Here is a 25165-nt window from a genome sequence, read left to right as displayed (position 1 = left end):
TCTAAGTTATTGTACCTAATTTTTACTTTTTTTTTCTTGTTGTTGAAATTTGAACATTGAATAAAATTTCTATTAATTAAACTGTCACAACAAAAAGTTAACTAAAAAAAATATAATATTTTAAAAAAATCATTAAATTTTCCCCTTTTTTATAGCCTTTTCTTTTTCTTTTTTTCTTTTTAAAATTTAGGGTAAGCCTATAAACATTGAGAAACATTTTACATTTGTAATATTGAGATTAGCATTTGTCGATCTAGTCTTCGTACGCCAATTTTGATCTCTATATATCTATTTCCACCGATTTGAAATGTCAGATCAGCAAAAGAAGAATAATGGACATCGAATATAAGGGCCTCCTTCAGTAAAAATACTCATGAATCCATTTATATATGCACTCACATCAAGGGCGGAGGGGAGAAGGGCTTGGCTTTAAGAATTTCTCCCTCTCCACGGCTCCACCTATAGTTTCTTAACAACTTTTTTTAATAGAGTGCAAATTTAAATTAATAGGCCATTCATACTTAAGAAAAAAAAATACAAATACCTATTTAAAGTATAATATCTCATTTTATTTCTCTTAATATTTAAACTTTGTTTCGTCATATATAACTCATTAACAATAGATGCATTTAAACCATATATTTCAGTATCTTTCTATCAAAATCTCTTCTTTTCTTTTCTTTTTTTCCCTAAAAACAAACTCTTTTTCATTTTATATTTAGAGAGCTAGGTTAGGGATACAAATGTATTGAGTTTTTTTTCCCCTTAAATAAAAGAAAACTATAACATGGTTTATTTTGTATCTTATAAAATGAAAAATATTTTGAGAGGGCATGGACTTATTTGTTACATTTGCATCCCCCACTATGTTGCATTCATATCCATAAATAAAAAAAAATAAAAAAAAATATTTTCACTTAGTATTGCTATTATTATATTTCTTATCTTATATTGTGCATATTAAGGCATATAAAAGAACATTTATTATTTAATTTATTTAACAATAATTGATTTAAAACACATATTTTGTTTTCCAACATTATTATTATTATTATTATTATTATTTTACACTAATGTGTATTATTTATTTATTTTAACAAAAAAAAAATCACGGTCTAATACATTTCAAGAATATTATTTGTGATTAAAATTAGGCTATCAAAAGAGTTGAGACGAGTATTCAAGGATCGCATTTGTTCATTTAGTTTTAATTCATATGAGAGCCAAAATTGTGTTTATTACATACCAAACAGGATTACAAGTTTAAACTTAGTTTATTTTTTTGTCAAATAAGCTCAAACTTGTTTGCAAGCTGCTAACTTTGTCCCATATTTTTGGTCCTATTTAGAAAATCAAACATTTTAAGTTAACATTATTTAATGGTTTGTCTTTTGGTTAAAAAAGTCCAAGTTTTTGAAACTACCCCACTAATTTAAATTGAAGAGAAATAATGATATTGCTTTTATTGAAAAAAAAAAGAGAGTAAAAGGTATGTGAGAAAATTAATTTATTATCTTTTCAAAGAGGGAAACATTTTGGAACATCCCAAAATGAAATTCATAAACAATAATTTGGGACAAAGGGAATATTAATTTGATTAACATATTATTTTCCCATATAGAGTTAAACATGAGAAAAATTTTAACCCTTCACAAATTTATAATTTTTTTACTATGAATGGATAGTTTATTTTATCAAAAAAAATACAAATCATAGTTTAATATCATATGACCAATTTTTAGATTTACACAATCCAAAGTCAAGTCTATATAAATACATTGTTAGACAAATTTACATATAAAAAGATAATATTATATAGGTAAATAAAACCTCATATTCATAACTTATTCAAAAATACATTATTATGTTTGACTTAGCTTGTTTAATAGTACTAGAGATTAAACTTATGCTTGAGCTTGGCTTGTCTGCTAAACAAGTGAACGTAAATAAGCATTTTTTTGAGTTAAGTAAGAGTTTTTCATAAAGAACGTAAAAATACATTATTATGTTTGATTCTATGGTTTTATGTATATAAAGAAATGGAATATATAGAGTTTATATATGTAAAGATTCACATTAAATAAATAAATTTTATACATACATACATACATATATATATATATATATATATAAAGGTTTAAGAAAAAGTATATGTATGGTTTTTATTAACTTAAAAGATAATGAAAAACTAACTGTTAATAAATAATAATTAAAATAATAATATTGTCACGCGCAATGTGCGGGTCTGCAACAAGTAATAATAAAAAGAGAGGACATTCCAATTTTTCTTACTCAGCATAAAGCAACTACTTGCAATGAAGTGAAAGCTTAACATTCCCTCCCTTATGGGAAATTTCACTCAAATGAAAGCTTAACAAACTTCGTTCCTCGAGCCTTTGGACCAAATGACTTCAACCAAAGTATTAAAATGCATTATGGCTCAAATAGAGTGTAATGGCCCTTACATAACATTGGGAGTCAGACGCAAAATTTTTTATCAGAACCAGCTAAAGCTACCATAGACTGTTGAAAAATATCAAATATTGACAACTATTGGCCTTTATGTCATCACACATTTCAGCCATTACCATTTGGCAAATATTGACCACTATTGACCTTTATGTCATGCATTTCAGCCATCACTAGCCATTACAGGTATGGCATTGATACCACAAATTTATATCGGGCTATCGGTCTCCTAAAACCAAGACAAATCAACCATTTTCTAAGGTAATCACCAAAATTTAACTCTAGACTAAAATATTATTTACACCTTTTATGTTTGGGGTTGCTATCATTTTGTCCCTCGATGTCTTTTCATTCTTGCCGCTAACCCACCAAAAAATTACGTCCTTTTGAATAAAAAGAGAAGAAATTAACCCAAACCCTAACCGAACCCACAAATCAACCCAATCAAGCACCATTGCCCAACCACCTCAGAGCCACCAAATCACCACTGTGTATGGCCAGCCTAACCACAAACTTAAAGGCAAACCAAGGGGAAATCACTGCAACCACCCTATAATGATGTCATATTTGAGTGGACTAATAGCCAAAATGAGACAGACCACAATGGAAGGGGCACATTGACATTGATTTCTTACTTGAGGGTGTAAATTACAAATTCTCATTGTTGATGGACAGCAACCCCAAACATATAGTGTAGATGGTATTTTAGCCATGATTGTATGTCCCCCACCATAAAGCATAGAAGCTGAGGTCATTGGTTCAATCTTGTAAAAATACGTGAGTTGTTTCTAACTATTAAAAATAAGAAGATAAACATCCTTATTCAAGGAAATGAAAAAAATTGCATACTTCAATTTGCAAGATATCATCCTAAAAGGCTAAAACCTACTTAAATTTTCAATATTCCAGAAATTTATTAAGATCTAGCTATCCAATATGAAATGAATAAAATACTTCAATTTTCAATATTAAAACATTCAAAATCAAAATCATAAATGATTGAGTTGGAAACTTAGAATTAACATTAGATTTCTTTCTCTGTTCTTTTTTTCCTAGAGAGAGTAAAGCAAAGCAAGATAGTAGGGGTTCAACAATTTTTGTAATTGTAAAAAATGTGAATGAGATAGTGTTTGGTTTTATGGATGAAGCAAATTTCCTTGACATGAATTTTTTTGTATATGCAATATTGTCATCCCTACATGGGCATTTTCATCAGCTCAATACGTTGAGCTTCTCTCCCCCACCCCCCCCTAGGTGGGGGAGAAAACACCCATGCCCACCACCTTTTTTTTCCCCCTCTCAATCAAACATCCACTCTCCACTTTTCTCTTCTTAATTTTCTATCCTCCTTAAAATCATTTCTGTGAAGTTGTAATTTACAACTATTTTATGTTGGCTTTAATTCAGTACCAAATTTAATTGTAATTTTGTTTAATCTTTTGTACCCTGTATTTTATGTGGGGTTTCTTGTAAGGGTTGTGTGAAAGAGAGTGTGTGAAGACTCAAGGCAAAGTGAAGAGCAAGAAGTTTTCGCGGTAGCTCGCAAGAAGGCTTCCCGCGAGGTGAAGCATGTGTCCAACACATGACTAGAATGCGAAGAGTCGGGACAGGTTGGTGACAGCTGGTTTTCGCAAGTGTCTCGCGGGTAAGGCCTTCCCATGAGATACCCACAAAATATTCTGTTTTGCCAATCTGTCATATTTGATACATAGTATCTCTACCCACACTATATATACCCACATTATCCACAGATGTTAAGGAGTGCTTCTGAGAGAAAACCCTAGCCACAATCCTTGAGAGTTAGAGATTGTTATACCTCCAATTCTCTACACAATCCATTGTGGTTTTTCCTCAACTCCTACCTCTCCATTTCTATATCTTTGAAAGGTTGATAGCCCAAACACTTACCACACCCATACTAAGTGTCAAGTGAGGTTTTGGTGCTACTGGGAAGCATTGGAAGAAGCCAAGCTTTGGCGAATACAATCAGGCATATTGCGGGATCCAGAAAACTAGACAAGACATAGTTCCGAGAAGCCTTGTTGGAGTAGAAACTTAGAGGGCTTAGGTGTTTCGGGTAGATTAGGCTTGGAAGGTCTTTTACTATTCATATATCCCAACTAATTGTCTAGTGGATCGATTTATCGCTTGGATGGCGGCAAAGAGGTTTACGCTGAGTACTTCGGTTTCCTCTTCGATAACACATCGGCATGTTTTCTTGTATTTGCATTCTTCTTCCCTACTCTTTTAGCTTTCATTTTACTGCTGTGCTTTACGAATATGGCTTAGAGTAATTATTTTGTTTATTCGCTCATATTTTCTCTATTATGCACTTAGTATAAGTTAGAGTAAAATCAATCGAGCCGTAATATTTAATTAGAGGGTCTAAATAGCTCTTATGTTTTTAATTCATTTTCGAGCTTTCACCTTCAAACAAACATACCCTAACGGAGAAACCAACTAAGGTAGAACTTATGTGTGAGTTTTTTTTTTTTTTTTTGCTTGAGTTCTTAGAGATTTTCTGTTTGTCCAATCTCAATTGCCATTATCTATTGCTAATGTGGGTAGGTGTGGTAAGTTTGTATAATGTTTTTATTTTATGCAATTGTCATTATTTATTTTTCATTGTTTTTATAAAAATATTTTAAACTAAATGACAAGCACTCTATTTTTTGTTGACCCACATAGCCACACTCATCCATACATAAATAATATACTAAGTCTTTACTTAACTAATCAAATGCTTAAACAATCAATCAATCACTAACTTTATTATTCTTTTTCATGAATCTAACTTTATAATAAAATGTTATTATAACATAAGAATAATAACAATACATACACACATGTAATGAACACTCTGTATTTCCTAATTATTAAATTATATAAAGTTATATTATATTTCTACTATAAACGCACACATTCACACTTACCACAATTCACACAAATAATATTATTAAAAAAAATTGAAAAATAATGCACGCTATCAATATCACAATCAGTATTAAACACACTCATACATATATAATACTCCCTCCGTCCCAGTTTGTTTGTCTTCTATTCCATTTTGGAATATCCAAAAATATTGTTCCGTTTCTAAAAATAAAAGTAATTAATTTACTAATATTCTTATTATACCCCTACCTTATTTTCAAAACTATTTGAAAAGAAAACTAACAAATATTTTAAAAAATCAATCTAATTGGGTCACTTTTTTAGTTGCCTCATTAAGAATAACTATTTTATTTTTAAAAAAAAAATTGATAAATTTATTTAAGGTTAGTTTTGTAAACTTATACATTTTTATAAAGCGGACAAAACAATAAATGATGTTTCTTCAAAAAGTTTGACTTTTCAAACAGGACAAACAAATTGGGACAAGTGGAGTATAAATTTATAATAAAAAAAGAAATACAACTCATAAATACTTACTCTTTACTCTTAGAGCCAGAGATTCCGAGATAGTCAAATAGAGAAGAGAGATAAGATTAGATAAGATTCATGATACTAAGATCAGAGAGAGAGAGAGAGAGAGAGATCTATGACCTGTGTTGTTTGGTTTTGGAATGGGCAAATCTGTGTTGTTGCTTGATTTTAGGTTGGGCTAATATGTGATTAAGGTGTGCAAGATTTAAATCAGGGTGTGCAAAAGTATTTCTAAGATAAAATTAAACTAGTAAAAAAATATTTTATATATTGATAAATTTTTTGCCAATACCTCTTGAACGACATGTAGAACAGCAATGGTACATTACCTTCTATCTTTGCTTGCTGTCAGAGTTTAGATTTTCTTCTCTTTTTCTCCCAAAAAAAGGTTCAACTCAATTTCGTGACACACTTTTCATTACTATTTGTATATTTCTTGTATTTTAAAATTGCTATGGACAATCCAACATGTTCCACTGCTGTATTTTTTTTTTTTCCTCAAAACAAGAAAAGAATAGAATTTTTTTTTTTTTTTTCTAAACTGAGCAAGAAAATTTCCCAAAACAAAACACAATTACAAACAAGTCAAGTAGCTCATAAACTAGCCAAAATAAAAAAATAAAAAAAAACATGCAAAGCAAGCAAAAAAGAGTTGCAGCTCTCTTAGCAAAGCAACAAGCCTCTTAACCAACACCACAAAATCAAACTTGAGATGCATAATTAAAAGCAACGTTTTCCACCCATATATAGAGGATAAAATGGGCCCAAAAACCATATAAGTCAACCTTGTCATTAGTTCAGTTATACTAATTTTTTCTATACATTTTTTGTTTAGATGATAAATAGTAAGAGTATGAAAAATAATATTCAAGCCACATGTCCGGAGCACAAAAGAATGCCATAAAAATTGAGCTATTACTTAAGATAACAATTATTTTCTTTTTCTTTTATTATTTTTAATTCTTGTACAAACATTCCCGCTCTTCTAAAAAAGCTCTACATTACCAAATAAATAATAACTAATTCACTTTTGAAAATTCAATAATTACAATGAAGAGGAGGAATTTAAGCCCTAAATATTTTTATTAAAAATACTAGAATATGTTAATTGAGCTATAAGGTTCTTGGCAAATAAAAATCATTATGAAATCAAGTCACAAGAAAATCTTGATCATTAGCAATGCAAAATCACCCCCAAAAGCTTGAACATTGTACATCTTTAAAATGAAAAGGAAATAGAAAACTTAATAATCTAACATTATTCTATCACCTCCTTATGTGTGAGCCTAGACTTTCCCTTAATAAGTGATTAATACCATAATCAATTACCAATTTATGCCAAAATCTTAAGCTGATAACTAATGGAAGAATTTAACATAACCATTATTCTAAGAAGTCTATTACATCTTACATATAAATACCAAGTCTTTTTTCATAATATACAAAAATATTTGTATCTTTTGCACCAGTGAAAACTGAAAAGAATTTGCCTTAAAATTGGCAAGAAATTGAAATATTGTAAACCAAGTTAGGTATCACTAAAATGTGTTTACAGTAATGGGATGGAGGACCACAATCCCTATCTTTAATTGCCGAAGTTAATTACAACTTGGATCATCCAACATCTCTACTACTGGAGCAAACTGCAAAGTTGAACAATGAGCAAAGATGAGATCATGAGTGAGAAAGTTCATAGATCAAATTTTTAATATAGATACACACTAACCTCGTCATCTTCTGCAAAGTATATTCCATCAACTGCATTGTTCAGCTGAAACTCCCACCCGAGATTGTTCTCAAGCAACTCTTTAAGTTTCCTCGTCTATAATAATAAAAACAGAGGACATTACAATTTGTCTTAATCAGCAGAAAACAACTACTTGCAAATTGCAATGAAGTGAAAGCTTAACATTCTCTTATGGGAAGTTTCACTCAAATGAAGGCTCAACAAACTCCTTTCCTATGGCCTATGGACCAAATGACTTCAACCGAAGTGTTAAAATGCATTAAAAGTAATGTGCATCAAATCGAGTGTATTGGCCCTTACATAACATTGGGAGTCACAGACACAAAATTTTACTAGAACCAGCTGCAGTTACTAGGCTGTTGAAAAATATCAAATATTGACAACTATTGGCCTTTATACCATATGGCAAATATTGACCACTATTGGCCTTTATGTCATGCATTTAAGCCATTACTAGCCATTACAGGTATGCCACTGATATCACAAATTCATATCGGGCTGTCGGTCACCTGAAACCAAGACAAATCAACTATTTTCCAAGGTAACCACCAAAATTTGACTCTAGACTAAAATATGATTTACACCCTTTAAGTTTGGGGTCGCTATCATTTTGTCCCTCAACGTCTTTTCATTCTTGCCGCTAATCCACCAAAAAATTACGTCCTTTCGAATAAAAAGAGAAGAAATTAACCCGAATCCAAAAATCAACCCATCTAAGCACCATTGCCCAAAGACCTCAGAGCCTAACCACAAACTTAAAGGCTAACCCAGGGTAAATCACTGCAACCACCCTGTAATGATGTCATATTTGAGTGGATTAATAGCTGAAATGAGACAGACCATGATAGAAGGGGCACATTGACATTGATTTCATACTTGAGGGTGTAAATTACAAATTCTCATTGTCAATGGACAGCAACCCCAAACTTACAAAGTGTAGATGGTAGTTTAGCCTTGATTGTATGTCTCCCACTATAAAGCATATAGAGGCTGAGGTTATTGATTCAATCTTAGAAAAATATAGAGTTGTCTCTATCTATTAAAAATAAGAAAGTAAACACCTTATTCAAGGAAATCAAAAAATGCATACTTCAACTTGCATGATATCATCCTAAAACATACTTAAATTTTCAATATTCCATAAATGTATTAAGATCTAGCTATTCAGTATGAAATGAATCAAATGACACTAGAGATATGAACTTGTAACTAGTAAAAGACAAAAATTAAGCATTCATAATTAAAATCATAAATGATTGAGTTGGAATTAACGAGAGATTTCTGTATCTCTATGAAACCAGTTAAAGTAATAAATATACAACGTCTAATTTGCAGAGTAGAAATCCATAATCTTACGCAGACCAAAACAGAGAATCAATTGCTAATGCCTAAAAGAAAAGTGTATGACGAGAAAATGAAAGCCTGGCAAGTTGCCCCAAGCCCCAACCTCCAAACCAACAAAGAATCAAACATGAAGAAGCAAGATTAGTGTTCATACCACAATAGCAGATGTCCATCAACAGATGAGGCATCTAGCATCAATGAAAAGAGGTCCTGCAATTCCATTCAGCAATTAGTCAACAACCTGTGATGAACTTCCATTTCTTCTTTAACAAGTAAAAATGTTCATTGGAAACATAATTCAATCAATGTGATTAAAACTGACTAAGCAACGATTTTTATTGGTTCTTAAGCAAGTTGCTCAAATTGACCAATAAATGTTGGTGAGTAGGTAACAGTTTACCCAATCAATGAAAGCCTTGAAATCTGACTTGCCAATAAAAGTTATATCAACAAGGGAAATTGTAAATTTGCAAAAATGTCCGTTAAGCATGGTAGCATAATCATACATTTAAACAATGAATTAGTAACCTCAGAGAGGTGCCTCGCAAAGATGGTGCAAAAAGCTATCAGTAGATAACCACGAATCATCCAATAGTGCGGATAGCCCGGTTGCTGCACCACTGGTATCTGTACGATCTTTCTCAAGCCCAAATTTTAGTTGATAGTAGATAACCTTAATGAACTGCATAGAATTCTATAAGTTGTCAGAGCTCTATATAAAACTAACAGCAAAAATAGGACAATTACATTTATTGAGTGTTAATCAATATTAAATGAAGAAAGAAAATGCAATTTTAATATGGCGAATTGCCAAGAGCCATGTAGCTAATTAGTTGGCACTCCTTAATGTTTCCAACCGAGACATCTAGTGTTCAAATCACCATACTCCCAAATATCAATGCATCAAAAATTTTAATTTGGTAAATCAAACATACTAGGAAATTCTATGCAAGTTAACTACAGATGTTGCAAATATAGTCACAACCTGATAAACCAATGAAGCTTATTTCTTGCCCAATATCATAGTTAAATACTTCAAATTATAAGGGACTACATAAGAAATAAAACCTTCAGCAAGAAGAGGACTTCAAAGAAGTAACTAAAATAAGAACTTTCAATAACCCAAACATATAACAAAAGGCCAACTGAAACTGATAAGGCTTTTGAAAATTAGGACAAACTATCAAACAACCTTATCCTTTCTTATTTAGTGTATCGATGTTATTATTAACGAGGAAACAAGGTCCTATAGTCTATCAAACAAAATGGCCCCACACTGAGCACAATGATGAAATGAAAAACAAAATCACAAAAAGAAGATAGTTGGCAAAGGGCCAGTGGCTTTGTAGGGTTGACTTGCATCTTGGATATGCCTTAATAATAACATCCTAAGCGCTCCAGGAATTTTTTTTTAGGGCGTCATTAAAAAATTTAAATTGAAAACAAAATTTTATAAAAAGAGAACTTGAATATATCGAATTATCAACACACACAAAAATAAATAAATAAACTCGCACATTAAGTTTTACAATTTTCTTCTACGGGCTTTACAATCAATTGTCATTATCTATTGTCAATGTGGGTAGGGTGTGACAAGTTTGTATAATGTTTTTATTTGTACGTAGTTGTCATTAACTATTTGTCATTGTTTTTATAAAAATATTTTTAACTAAATGACAAAACTCAACCCATTGGCACTTTATTAGTTGTTGACCCACACAAGCACACTCATCCACACATATATAATACACTAAGTGTCTACTTGACCAATCAAATGCTTGAACAATTAATCAATCACTAACTCTACCATTTTTTTTCTTGAATGTAACTTTATAATAAAAAGTTATTATTACATCATACTGACAACAATACATACACACACATGTAACAAACACTCAGCATTTCCTAATTATTAAATTAAAAAAAGTTATATTATATTTATACTATACACCTACACATTCACTCACCACAATTCACATGAGAAACATTATAACAATAAAAAAAGAATTTGAAAAATAATGCACACAATCAATATCAAACACACTCACACATATATAATACAAATTTATAATAAAAAGAGAGATACTCACAAACACTCACTCTTTACTCTTGGAGACAGAGAGATTGAGATAGACAAATAGAGAACAAAGATAAGATGAGATAAGATTCATGAGACTAAGTTCAAAGATCAAATTAGATCAAAGAGAGAGAGATCCATGATCTATGTTGTTTGGTTTGGGGATGGTCAAATCTGTGTTGTTGTTTGGTTTTGGATTGGGCTAATATGTGATCAGGGTGTTCAGGGTGTACAAGATTTAAGTCAAGATGTGCAAAAGTATTTTAAGATTAAATTAAACTAGTAAAAAAATATTTTATATAAATAATTTTTCTTCCCAATACCCCCTGAACATGTAGAACCGCCTCTGCCCAAGCTACCACTACTCCGCATATTTAATCAGATAGTAAAATAGCCAAAAGTCTTGTAACTCAGCTAACACCTCTTGGTATTTTAAATGAATACATCCAAGTTCAAATCCCCTTCTCCCATCGTAACTATCGAATTATCAAAAAATTTAAAAAAAAAATGAATTTTCCTTTTATTTACCAAAATAATAATAATAACAATTTAACCAATTTTCCTTTTATTTACCAAAAATAATAATAATAATTTTTTTTAAATAAATAAATAAGAAAAGAGCATTACCTTTGTGAATAGTTGAGTCCTTGTACGAAAAGGCTACAAAAAATATAAACTTTCAGACATACATCTTAACAAAAATAAAATCCTCCCAACATTTAAAAAATTAAAATAAAATTATTAAATATAAACCACATAGGACTCCAAGCAATATCATAATAATATGTTAACTATATAGCTACATACAACCATGCTATCACCCATGAATTATTTCAAAAACAAGTAAAATTTTCTACAATAAATAGATATTAAAAACTTCCACAACATAGCATCAACAAATATGTTTGAGTCACCTCCAACAAAGATTATGCCTTTCTAATTCTAACGATGATGGTATCACTATTCAATGACCAATGCCGCAATTACAATAATGCTGTTTGCAATATCAAATAGCAAAATTATGCAAGACAACCTATGCTTCACCACCTAAAGGTTGTTTGGAATCATAGACCGAAAACAGATGCAATTTGCACGAATAAATATCATTAATCAAGTCTCAATAGTCTGCCTACAAAATGCTTCCTCTGTCCCACTTTGTTTATCCTGTTTGAAAAGTCAAACTTTTTAAAGTAACGTCATTTATTGTCTTGTCTGCCTTATAAAGATGTGTAAGTTTACAAAACTACCCTCAAATAAATTTATCAGCTTTTTTTAAAAAAAAAGTTATTCTTAATGAGGCAACTAAAAATGTGCTCCAATTAGATTGATTTTTTAAATATTTATTAGTTTTCTTTTCAAATATTTTTGAAAATAAAGTAGATGTATAATAGGAACATTAGTAAATTAATAACTTTTATTTTTAGATACAGGACAATATTTTGAGACATTCCAAAACGGAATAGAGGACAAACAAACTGGGATGGAGGAAGTAAATCATCTACAGCTTTTATAGAGCTTCCAGAAAAATAAGAGATAAAGACAAACATCCATGAAATGAATCCTAACCCAACTCAAATACCAATCCAAATGCTAAACTGATCCCTACCTAAGAATATGGAATTTAATCTCTATCATAACTCAAACTAAATAAATGAAAACTTAGAATATGAAGTAATACAATGAAAATCCAAAAGTAAATATTGAATTAATCTCTGGTTGTGCTCCTGCATCGTAAAACCTACAAACAGATTGATATCCCATGATATAAAAGCACTGAAGTGACCTAAAGTCCAAATACCAAAAGAAAATGATGTTCTGAAACTTTTAAGAAAAGTCTTTTGTATGATAGATCATTTAAAAGAAAAGGCTTGCGTTCCAACCACATTTGTTCAACTAAATGACAAAAGTTGAGGAAATCTGGCAATTTGCACCATCAAAACCACAACTTTGGCCCTAGAGCATAAAGTGCCTTAGAATTCCTACACAAAGTAACAAGAAACTACATGGATTTGAGGTATTTTTAAATCAATTAATATTCCACACATGTTTTTGAAAATGAAGCTTTGAGATCAATGAAAACAATGACAATTGTGTGTATCAATGTTTTGAATTATACCAAAATATTAAGTCAAGTTTTTGGGACTGAAGAGAATCATCACATCATCTTCTGCATCTTTCTTTAAACCAAAGCTATGAAAGCAGAAGATGACATGTGGCACAAAAGGACCCAATATGCCTACACCTTTCAAGTTTACTCACAACATTAGGACGGACAGAACAAATTCAATCTCACAAAAGTGTTCAACAAATCAATGGAAAACTATTAGCCAAATGAATACTTACAGCCTCAATACATCCAAATAGAAGGTTAACCAAAGCTTTCCACTGTAGAAATCCTTCAAGTGATTGTCCCATCTGCCGAATATTCAGATGTCATAAAACCTAACAGCAATTTCAACATAAAGAAGTTTTATAAAGGTCTACACATACCAAAAATGCAATAAATGCAAATTGCAGCTCTCCAAGAAGTACATCTTCAGAACCTCCATAATCCTTTATCAGCAAACTTTCTAACAATTGTGTCTGAACAGATCAGTGGAATTTAAAACCTAAATCAGCAAATGCTAGATGGTAGAAAAATCTGCCGAGGTCATGTCTAAGGCTCTAAGATCTCTTACCTTGTCAATATTCAAGGAAATAAGTTCTTGCCCATGTATTCCTTTTTGTTTGATAACATGGGGAATTGATGTATAGTAACATCTTCTGCTTTGAGAATAGTCCAATGATGTTAAGAACTTACTAGACTTCATCTGCTCATCTAGTGCTTTCTCCATTGCTGTTTTAGGAGTGTTTGTAACTATCCCTGATTCACATGCAACAGTGATCTCTCCTCCAATGGGTTCTGCATATTGAATGAATCATTTAAATTTAAAAGTTTATGCAGAATTGACAATCAGAAGACACAAACCATAAATTCAAACAACAAAAACTAAGCCTTAGTCTCATAATTTAAACCAAAGATTCACAGTAAACAAAGAATCAAGATAACTGAAGATAACTGGTATAAAAAATAAAATAGAATTCATGATCTAAACCAATTAAAACAATGATATAATGGTAGACATTAGGTGCAGTATAAACAATAGATAACATTATTGAAGTTTCTGAGTGGCACAAACCATTTATCTTACTAAAGCAACACTCCACCTAATCAAATGCCCTTTCTTTACACGTCTTGCAAATGTAATATATCAAACAAGAAGCTGGTGTCCAAGCCATAATAAACCTTCCCCCCCCAAGCCTTCATTCCCAACAAGCCACAGTAAGTTCTACCCAAAAATTTAGGCAAAAACCAATAAATACCAAATAAGGAAAAATCAAAGGATCAAATCACTTTTTAAGTGGGCAGTTCAAGAATACTTCTCCATCCCTCAAACCCATGTAACACCAACACACAATAAATTTTTTCCCACAGCACCAAATCCTAGGCTGTAAAAAGAATCAATGTATATTTTGAGTGATCAGTGTCAAAGTTCATATCACGTAAGAGTTACATTGGACAAAGTTGAAAGTTTATGCATACTAGAATAATGGTTAAATGACAAATTCTAGACACATTTGTACCTTAGATACAATCAGAGGGATGACAATGGAAACCTTTCGAGGGGACCTACAGAAGGAGTAGAAATGTTTAAACATATGATGGTATAGATAAATTGCATAAAGCTTAGTAAGCCAGGATATTATTTTTAAAGGGCAAAATTAGAATAGAACCAAATTGTACTGCTTAAATGTAATCTTTGAGGAGCTCGGGGACCATAGCCCCAGTATATTTTTTCCCGGCAATAGACCAAAAGTTTCCATTCAACTTTAACTACTACATGTGCCTCTCAATTGTGAAACCACCAAGATATCAACTCACCAAAAATGACCACAACCTCATATTTCTTCATTCTTGCACACACACCTAGTGAGTTTGGAACCAATCTCATCCTCCACCCTGATCTTGAACACAAAGACAGAATACCTTTATCTCTCACTCTCTAGGGTATCTACAATAAACCGTATTGGAAAACAGAAATCCTTCTAAGAAATGGTTAATTATCTCTTCTTAGATGATAATTCCCCCACACAATATGAAATCGATGAGAAAATTGCACACATCTATAGACATATAACATGTATCCCATAGCATGACACTACTTTGAATTGTTGAAGCTTTCTACTATTACATGGTTTCCCAATTTTAGTTAGATAATTATGAGCTTAATTTCCACCATTTGCCTAGTGCTAGTCCATCTCAAAGTCCTACCATTTTCCAACTTCAAAGTCTAGTCTCAAATCTGTTTAATCTATTTTTCATAAGAAACATAACTAGAACAGAAAATCAGTGAGCAAGAAGCATCTAAATATCGCACAGCATGAAAAGAGAAAAAAAACTAAAATTGATTGAAAAAGAAACATATATGCAGATGGAAAATAGATAATAAATCAAACACAAGCGACAATTGTAAAGAAACTCATAATAGATTGCAGTATTAAGAGCCTCAGGTGTAGTTAGATGGAATTTACCAATCCATTCAATAATGCTCTTTGTAATGTAATTTGACAAATGCTTCCAATCTCCATACTGGCTTAGATTGTAAGGACCAAGTTGTCTGTCAAACTCCAAACTTTTAACTGCTTGACAATATCTCTCTTCCTTAAAATAGGAAAAGTGAGAGAGAGAAAAAACAAACACAGTTACAGATCAATAAGATTTTCAAATTTAGACCTTAGAGACTTAGCAGCATTCTTCACAAAAGCAAAGTTTCAAGCTTCAAAGCATGTAGCTTGGTGAAACTGAGTGGCATAATAGCTATAAATCTTGTAAGTGATCTCCTAGCAGAATATATTACGAGGGTTGAACATCCACTTGTATAAATTTGAACAATAGGATCTACTAAGTAGGGGAACATAACCATGTGAAAGTATACGTCAAGTTGGAATTCTCACTATACTACACAATTTTTGCATTTTCGACAGTTACAATGGGGAAGGGGGGATTTGAACTCTAAATGTCTCTGTTGGAATCACCAAGAAGAGCTAGTTGAGTTACAAGGCTCTTGGCACTCCACAACTTTTGTATGGTTAGAGTAGGTCAGAAAAATATTCGAATTCATATTAAGATATATAACCTAATACGTTCCAATAAAATGACATGATGCAGAAATGTCAGAAACACCACCAAATGTAACTCGCATTGTTAACTGTACACTTGCTATAATATGTTTTTGGGCAGTCAATTCTCAAGTTAACTCTGATTTAGAAAACATATTAAAACCCAATTTAAGGAAATAAGACAAGAAGAAAACCAATAGTGCAATTGCATTAAGCAATCAATTGACATCAGGTTAGTCTGGTTTTCAGATGTAACCATCCTGTCTCTACCCCTATTGGAAAATTAGTTGACAACTAACTCTTAAGTCAACTTTATAATTCATCTGACATACTTGGTCAAATGCTCAAATGTTTTTAAATAAAACCATCTTTTGATTTCCTTACATGATTCCAAAGCTTTATAAGTATTTGATTGCAAAGAGGGGAAAAGAATCACGTTTTCCTAAAATGGATGCTTGATTGATTTTTCTTGCTTGGTAGCGCTTCCAAAATGCAGCAGGTTAGCAAGTTCTGTTTTGCCAAAACCTAAAAGGGCACAAGTTCCCAAACTAATGTCAAGACTTGAGGCCACAAGTCTGACTCTATTCCCATATTAGTAGCTATATGCATCACATACCAAAAGAAATAAATAAAATGGTAAGTGCAACTAAAATGGTTACAAACCTCTTCTTCCAATACTTTGACCAATCTTTCCTGTAGTTGATCCCACCTACGAACAATTACCTGTTGCTGCCATTTACATGAGAAAGATCATTCCTGGTGCCAATCTTCCAGCTCTTTTGAAAATAACTTATTGTTAATTAACTTCACACTCTTCACAAATCTAGACCAAAAAAAAAAGGGGCTAAATTTTAGGTTCATTTTAGTGGTTTATATATATAACAAAAAGGGAGAATAAAAAAAAAATCTTATAGTTTTATTACCGGAGCAGGGTCTATTTTGCAACAACTTAATTAGGTAAAATTGAAAAAAATTTTGCTGAAAATATAGAAGAAAAAAAATTAAAAATTAATTAAATAGTATAATAGAACTCATAAATAATACCAAAAAGTGTAATAGGACCCGTAAATAGTAAAAAAAAAAAGAAGCTAAAAACTTAAATAAGTTAAAGCAAATAAGCAAATCCCAAACACACTTTATGGGTCTATTTAAGAACAATTTATTTAACTGAAACTAAAATTTTTTTACTAAAAGTGTAAAAAAAAAAGTTAAAAATTAGCTGAATAGTATAATGAGACCCATAAATAGTAGGTTAAAAACTAAATAAGCAGAAGAAAATAAGCTCATCCCAAACTCATCTTAAATCTCAAATTAAGGGAATCACTTTTGTATGCTAAAAAGAAGGCAAAAAAATGTTGTTTTTTCAAACAATCAAATTAGCTCTAGAAATAAGTAGGTTCAGTTGTTTAAGCAAGATTCACCATATTGTATTGTAGGAAGTTTTTCTTTTTCTTTTTTTTAGGCCGAAGAATTCAAGTTTACTCACATGTGGAGGAGATATCAAATATGTTATATGCATCACCTCCCTCCCGGTATGTGAAATGCATACACTATTTTACTAAAAAAAAAAGCCCATACATTATGAAAAGCTGGTGGATCAATTCATTTTTTTAGGAAGTGGCCAAAGGTGCCAAGTGCCAACTACACTAATAGGCCTTTGGTGCTACTGTGTTATATACTTACTTATCATGAGACCATTTGGAACCACAGTCACAACTTTGTAATAACACAAACTGAAATAAGCTAAAAGACAAAATCGTTAATGGAAAGGACGGGCTTGATGCAATTTTACTATTTTAGGCTTAAGGTAATAATGAGATTTTTTTTATTCCAAATTTTTATTTGAATTTTATTTCCTATTAATAAAAAAAAATCTAACAATAGAATTACCCAATAGTCTTAATTTTCATAAGTAAAAAACATATTCACTTAAAAACAAAATTTAATAGTCGATTTTTTCACATCAATTATGTAACCTTAGTTTCCAATTTTTTTGGGGTCTATTATAGATCCTCAACAAATTCATCAAGGTCAATCATGTGTATTTTTTTTTCTTTATTCTAATTTATTCAAAATCATACACTCTGTTACTTTTTTAAATGACATGTCATTTTTTACTACTCCACTAATATTATTTTTAGTCTTCCTCTACCTCATTTTGTTCCCTCAACTTATATCAACTCACATTTTCTTATTTGTGTATTAGTTGCCTTCTTCTAAAAATAATCATCTCAAACAGCTCTCTCTTAATTTTTTTCATCAATAAGAACCACCACTTTCTTTGAGCAGGTTTTCTCATTTCGAATATTTTGTTCATAGTTGATCCTCAACTCGAGAAAATGATGAAGGTTGCAGTAGGTTGAATGCTAGCATAATTTTTTTTTTTTTTTAAAGGATGGCTAGCTTAAAGTTAATAATTTTATTGTTATAATTGTATATAAAGTAAAATTAATTAGAAAAAAGTGAGCCACTTAATTTTTTCCTAGAGGTCACCAGATCATTAGGATGACAAGCATCAAATCAATTAGAAAAAAAAGCCAAGAACTTTGTTTTTGTGCGTATAGAAGCTGGCAAAACATCTTGACTTCCACTGTACTTAGAAGAGAATCCCACCTCCTATAGTTGGGCGAAATGCCAGCATGTGACTTTCGGTGTTAGTGTCAATACCATTTGTTGTGGATGTGTTGTATTGTGAATTTTTTTTTCTTTTTTTTAATGTTGTGGGCTAACATAGTCATTGTCTTAAGTATTTAATAAAACATGAATTAGTTGAAGTTTATTTTAGTGAGCATTTGTTAGACCCAAAGTGAATAGTAATCACTAATCACCATAAATTGTTAAATTGAGTCATTTTAGTGCATCTTATTATTAATGGTATGGATTTATTATTGTGTAATTTATTTGGTTAAAGGCAACCAGGGGCTTGAATTTTAAGTACTCACAATGGGCAGGTCATTACCCTCTACTTGCTAAAGTATTAGTTTGGCATATTAAAACTGTTAGAGATATATTAGACCATTAGTATAGGCCTAAGCCACCATTAAAACTCTTTTATAATCTTGCCACCATTAGAAGTCGCATCAACACTACAAGACCATTGTCTTCCTCAAACCACTGTCACAAAGTCAAAATTCATTCAAGGGATCTTCTTACTCTTGTCAAATCTTAAGGTTTCATTAAGCTTCTATCTTGAGTTTGAGAGGGGGTGTTAAAGACATATTAGCTCATTAGCATAGGCTCAAGTCTAATTCTACTTTGTGTGTAAGTCAAGTCTCCTATTTGTATTAGAAGTCTATTAGTTTAGGATTTAGTCTACTATATATACCCATGTTATGGTTCATTGTAATACATGTTTTGTACTACACTCGTATATAATAAAGATGTAATCTTAATCTTTGCTTACTTAAGGGTTTCCTCCGTGGACATAGGCCGTAAGGCTGAACCACGTAAGTTTTGTGTTCTTGTGTTCCTATTTTATGCTTCTTTCTTTCACATATATTCAAGCATATTCAACATGAAATATATCATAGCAAATATTTAACAAAACCAATATATTGTGATTATCTCAAAACCCATATATATATATATTTGGTAATTCTACGATACTCCTTTTATTGGAGGGTACTATACCCATAAGTAAGCAACTTGCTATACTAGGTTACCAAAATATCCTATTATCAAAAAAAAAAAAAAAAACTAAAATATCCAAATTTGACAGTTTCATTCTCACATTGTGTAGTACCAACATCACATGTGACTGTATTTTTGTCACATTTAATAGTTCCCTTTTTTTTTCACACATTTAATGATTCTATTGTCACATTAGATAATACCAACATAACATTCGGTGGTACCCTAATATGATCAAGTTCAACAAAGATTAAGAGGTCTTTCTCATCAAAAAAAAAAAAAAAAAGATTAAGAGGTCTTTATGGTTATTGTACATTTGGTTTCCAATGGGGTTTAAACTTTAAAAACTATAACTTTCAAACTTTAAAAAGCTGTCATGGTTATTGTACATTTGTACAACTGGTGGGGGCTCAGCATCACGTATGAAAAAAGGTCTTTACGAAAGTTTCTATTTTTACAGGTCAAGTTTCTATTTTTATGGTCAAGTTCAACATCACATGTTAACTATTTTTAGTTAACATGCAAATAACTTCAAATTAAATACTAGGTTTTCGTTGGAATATGTATCTAATCACACAATAAATTTTATAAATAAATAAATAAATAACTTGATTTTTTTTTATTGGAATCTATATTTGAAAGAAGATAAGTTGTCCAAGAATTCTAAAAGTAGTTGAATTAGTAAAATGTGGGTGAGTTGGGCCCGAGTATCCATGTCTGCCCACTTGATCAAAACCCAACATATAGCCCGAGGCCCATCAAATGAATTAAACTTAGTACGCAAGGAGAGAATTGGCCTTGGGCCTTATCGCAATGGGCCCAACCCTGAGATCGGGACTGTGGCCGAGGGGACGACAACTTGAGAGGCTCTTAAGTGGTTGGCTAATCGCTGACTGATAACAAAGGTAGTCGGGGTGACACACGAACCTAGTAAGATTAGTAGCTGAGAATTGATAGTACCATTAGGGAACCACCCCCGAACACTATTTGACGTCTGGAATAAGTTCCAAGGGAATTTTCTAAAGTCGTGAGGATCCCTTGAGATTCTGATGAACATAGGAATGTGTGTGAAAGTTGGAAGATAATGATTATGACCCCACTAATAAGAGACTATAAAAAGGAGAAGAAGGTAGAGGCAGGGGGTTCGAAAATTCTAGGGAGGGAGAGAGCAAGAGAGAGGAGAAAAACAGGGAAACACAAGGAAATTGAGAGGAACCAAGGGAAGTTTGGGGCCTAATCCGTAAGATTGAGTCTTAACCCGCTTATAAATAAATTGTGACCCAAATACTTTGGTTTAAACAGTTTTGAGTGACCACATAAAACATTTGGGTTATACTTTACACTCAAAAAAAAATAATTAAAATATAAAAATAAGGGTAAAATACAGTTAATGCCAATAAGATTTGTGTTAATGTCAGCTAAGTCCAAAAATTTTAAAAAGTGACCAACTTGGTCCCTAATCACCATGAGAGAGAGAGAGAGAGAGAGAGAGAGAGTAATTGTTTAGGGTCCAAGTTGGCTTTACTAGTTCAAGAACCAAGCTAGCCAGTTTTGAAAAGTTTTGAACCTTACTGACATTAGCCAAAATCACAAGGGTGTTAATTGTATTTTACTTAAAAAAAATAAAAAAGTAAAACATTTGGTTTATTAAAACACATTTGTCAATCTTGTTCACCATATTTCAAAATGTAGCCCAAACCAAACTTTTCTTTTTCGAAAGTTTATTTTCAACGAAACTAGAGACTTAGAGAGAGAGAGAGAGAGAGAGAGAGAGAGTAATTGTTTAGGGTCCAAGTTGGCTTTACTAGTTCAAGAACCAAGCTAGCCAGTTTTGAAAAGTTTTGAACCTTACTGACATTAGCCAAAATCACAAGGGTGTTAATTGTATTTTACTTAAAAAAAATAAAAAAGTAAAACATTTGGTTTATTAAAACACATTTGTCAATCTTGTTCACCATATTTCAAAATGTAGCCCAAACCAAACTTTTCTTTTTCGAAAGTTTATTTTCAACGAAACTAGAGACTTGGTACATCATACACGACTAAGACACAATTATTTGGTAGCAATGTGTCATAATAACAAAAAGGTACATCAAAGAGAAGGTATTACATGTCAAATTCACAACTAATAAAGATGAAGCGGAAGCCGAGGCTCCATCATTGCAATAAGTGGGAATTTGAGAGATGTTGCAAATCCATAAACTTCATCCATGCTTAAATCTTCACAGTTCATGTTATCTGGTAATTTACAGTAAAATCCATGCTACATATTAGCCAAGGTAGTGCTAACCACCTTTAGTCCATGGTTGTAGCCAGGGCACATTCTCCTCCCTGAACCAAATGGCAGAAGCTCAAAATTTTGCCCCTTCACATCAATAGCCTTCCCTAAAAACCTATCTGGGCAGAACTCTTCAGGTGCATCCCATAGTGAAGGATCTCTCCCTATACTCCATGTGTTTATGAAGACTTACATCACAATCTTCAAGAGCTAAACGTGGTACAAGGAATCCAGCCACAGGGTGCTTCCTCATTGTCTCTTTCACAATTGCTTCAATATAAGGAAGTTGTGGAATGTCCTTCTCTTCCACCCATCTTTCTCTCCCAATTACTCTATCCAGCTCTTTAGTGGCCTTTTTGATGAGGGGTGGTTGTTTTAACAATTTGGTCATTGCCCATTCCATAATTGTTACGGAGGTATCTACGCCTCCAGCAAGTAGATCCTAACAAAATGTCAATACTAGTATGAGAAATCGTCAAAAGCTTTTTTGCTCAATTTGTTGGCATCTCTTAACGTGCCTAAGACATTAAGGGTTCAAATTCCCTCTTTTTATTGTGTTAGATTAATATTAAAATTGCCAAAAATCTTATAATTTAATTGGTTGGTATCTAACTATCGAATTATCCATACAAAAAAATTATTAATTTAAAAATTAATAAAGTAATTATTATTTGATTGAGGAATTTGAGAATCTAATATACTACACGTAAGGTAAGTTTTACCCATAAATGAATATTTGAATTAATTTTTTTTTAATAATTTGTAATTGTAACATATAAGTTTGTAAAGTTTATGTAATAAAATTTGTAGTGTACCTAACGTCAATCAAAAGTAAATATGACATACTAGAGAACATGGGAATGAAATAAGCAAGTGTTGGAGGAGAATTTATTCATTCCTCACATTATTGTCAATTTTGTTTCGTTCCAGCTAGAAAGTTCCATTACTCTTAGATAACCAATATGAATCACCCACCGTCGTCACTTCGGTCTAAATTTCAGCCCACTCAGATCCATTCCACTAAATTCTGAGTGTTATTACAATTTTCGGCTAGAATGTAAAAACAAATATTTTGTTATTTCTAAACTCATTTTTTGTCATTACTCTACTCACCTATGAAACGTTTATCTTTTTTTTTTCCCCTCTCATTAAGTGTTTTTTTTTTTTTTTTTACTTTACTCACATTTGACTTTTTAGGTCTAGAAGATTAAAACCTAGTAAATTAGTTTTCTATATAGGTAACAAATGGACATATGAGTATTTGTTAGGACATATGTGTTTTCACTTGTTAAGAACATATGTCACGTATTTATGTAAATTGGCTAATCTTTTGACAAAACACATTCTACTTGTAATTGGGTAGTTCTAGGTGTTTTTAATACTTCAAGAAATAAGGTTTCAATATCAAGTGTTGAAGTCATCAAGTTTGTCCAAGAAAAACAAGCTGAAGTGCAAAATCATTAAATCTCGACACTTGCTCGATAGCTCCTCGACACCTACTATTTGTCGAGAATTATTAAATCAGATTTTCTGATCTGATTTCTTGGGATATGTGAATATGCTTTTGGGCATTCTTTTCTCCAAACCCTAAACATATAAAAGGATTGTTTTAAGAACCGTCAAATTGTATACAAGTTGCAAAAGTATTGAGCAATCTCTGTTCAAGCAAATTGTGATCAAAGACGAAGTTCTTGACCTAGTTCATCTTCTCTGAAGAAGTTGCTGTGTATTTTGCACCAAAGGGTTTTGTGACCAAGCATTTTCCTGATCTTCATCGTGTAGGACGAACTGAAGAACTTTGCAGCCAACCTCTCCTTCTAAGTTGGTGTTTGAAGTCGCATACTAGGATCCGCGCATTGGTTAGCCACGTACTTGGGAGCCGTGCATTAAAGGTGGAAATTGTCACTACAGATTAAATCCAATTGGGTATTGGGGTAAGGGTTCAACTGTAAGTTGGTAAGGTACTTGAGATTTCTTTACTTGTAACCGCTTGATTTGATAATAGTGGAGTTTCGGGAGTGGTGACCTGAAAATCACCCGTTGGGGTTTTTGCCGTAAGGGTTTTCCCCACTCGTAAACAAATTACCGTGTTATTTATTTTCCGCTACTTATTTAGTTTATTGGTGATTTCTTTGTGCTTCCACACGTTTTCATGATTAATTGATTAATTAACAACTTGACTAATTAATTAATTGGTTAAAATCACAAGGGGTCATTCAGTTTATGGCCTATCAAGTGGTATCAGAGCAGGCATATTCTGATTAGGTTTAATCTTTGCTGTGTTGATTCATTGACCCCTGTTTGTCATGGATAGAGGACCGTCATTAATCATACCTCATTTATTTGATGGCACTAACTATGCATACTGGAAAGTACGCATGAGAGCTTTTTTGCAGTCTTTAGACGATAAGGTGTGGCAAGCTGTAAAGATTGGTTGGACCAAGCCAAAAGAAGAACAGACCGATTTGGATGACGCCAAGATCAAGGCGGCAAACTTCAACAACAGAGCGTTAAATGCTTTATTTAGCGCGGTCACCAATGAGGAGTTTAAGAAGATATCCTCAACTAAAACTGCTAAGGAGGCGTGGACCATCCTCTAGATAACTTATGAAGGAACGAAGGCTGTCAAAGATTCAAAATTTCGGAGGCTCACTACAAGCTTTGAAGAGACTAGAATGGAGGAGGATGAGTCGTTTGATGAGTTCTATGCCAAGCTCAAGGACATAGTGAACTCAGCCTTCAATTTTGGGAAAACCATCCCTGAACCCAAGGTTGTAAGGAAGGTGCTCAAATCTCTACCTGAGAAATTCCATGCCAAGATTACGGTAATAGAAGAATCAAAGAATATTGACAAAATTTCTTTGACTGAGCTGGTTGGAAACTTGCAGACCTATGAGCTAGGACTATCTAGAATTGGCAAAACGGGTAAAAGCAAGAGCATGGCCTTGAAGGCAAAGAACAATGATACAGATGAGTCTTCCGATGATGAAAATTCCAAGATGAAGTCCTACATTACAAAGCAGTTCAAGAAGTT

The 25165-nt window shown here is 32.1% G+C and overlaps 1 protein-coding gene across 1 annotated transcript; it reads right to left on the bottom strand.

The window, feature by feature from the left end:
- Window positions 1–7247: 7247 nt before the first annotated feature.
- LOC112033165 (uncharacterized) lies at window positions 7248–24724 on the bottom strand. Its single transcript, XM_065775833.1, has 11 exons — window positions 24593–24724; window positions 22325–22573; window positions 16887–16952; window positions 15636–15765; window positions 13742–13965; window positions 13554–13646; window positions 13407–13478; window positions 11691–11723; window positions 9141–9668; window positions 7622–7717; window positions 7248–7538 (listed from the first exon to the last, which is right to left on the bottom strand). Exons 1-9 carry the CDS (start codon window positions 24722–24724, stop codon window positions 9516–9518), a joined length of 1152 nt encoding a protein of 383 aa, XP_065631905.1. The 3' UTR covers window positions 7248–7538; window positions 7622–7717; window positions 9141–9515.
- Between the last annotated feature and the right edge of the window lie 441 nt (window positions 24725–25165).

Source organism: Quercus suber, unplaced genomic scaffold, assembly GCF_002906115.3.
Source record: "Quercus suber isolate HL8 unplaced genomic scaffold, Cork oak 2.0 scaffold_120, whole genome shotgun sequence".
NCBI lineage: Eukaryota > Viridiplantae > Streptophyta > Magnoliopsida > Fagales > Fagaceae > Quercus > Quercus suber.
Note: the sequence above shows the minus strand (reverse complement) of the source record. Positions and strands in the feature narration are given on the sequence as shown.

Coding starts and splice junctions, on each gene's coding strand:
- LOC112033165 (XM_065775833.1), bottom strand. CDS start 24,724: ATGGTCCACGCCTCCTTAGCAGTTTTAGTTGAGGATATCTTCTTAAAC. Junction 13,966..15,635: donor GAGCATTATTGAATGGATTG/GTAAATTCCATC, acceptor TTCAATATGCAG/AACCCATTGGAGGAGAGATC. Junction 13,479..13,553: donor TTGCATTTATTGCATTTTTG/GTATGTGTAGAC, acceptor AATATTCGGCAG/ATGGGACAATCACTTGAAGG.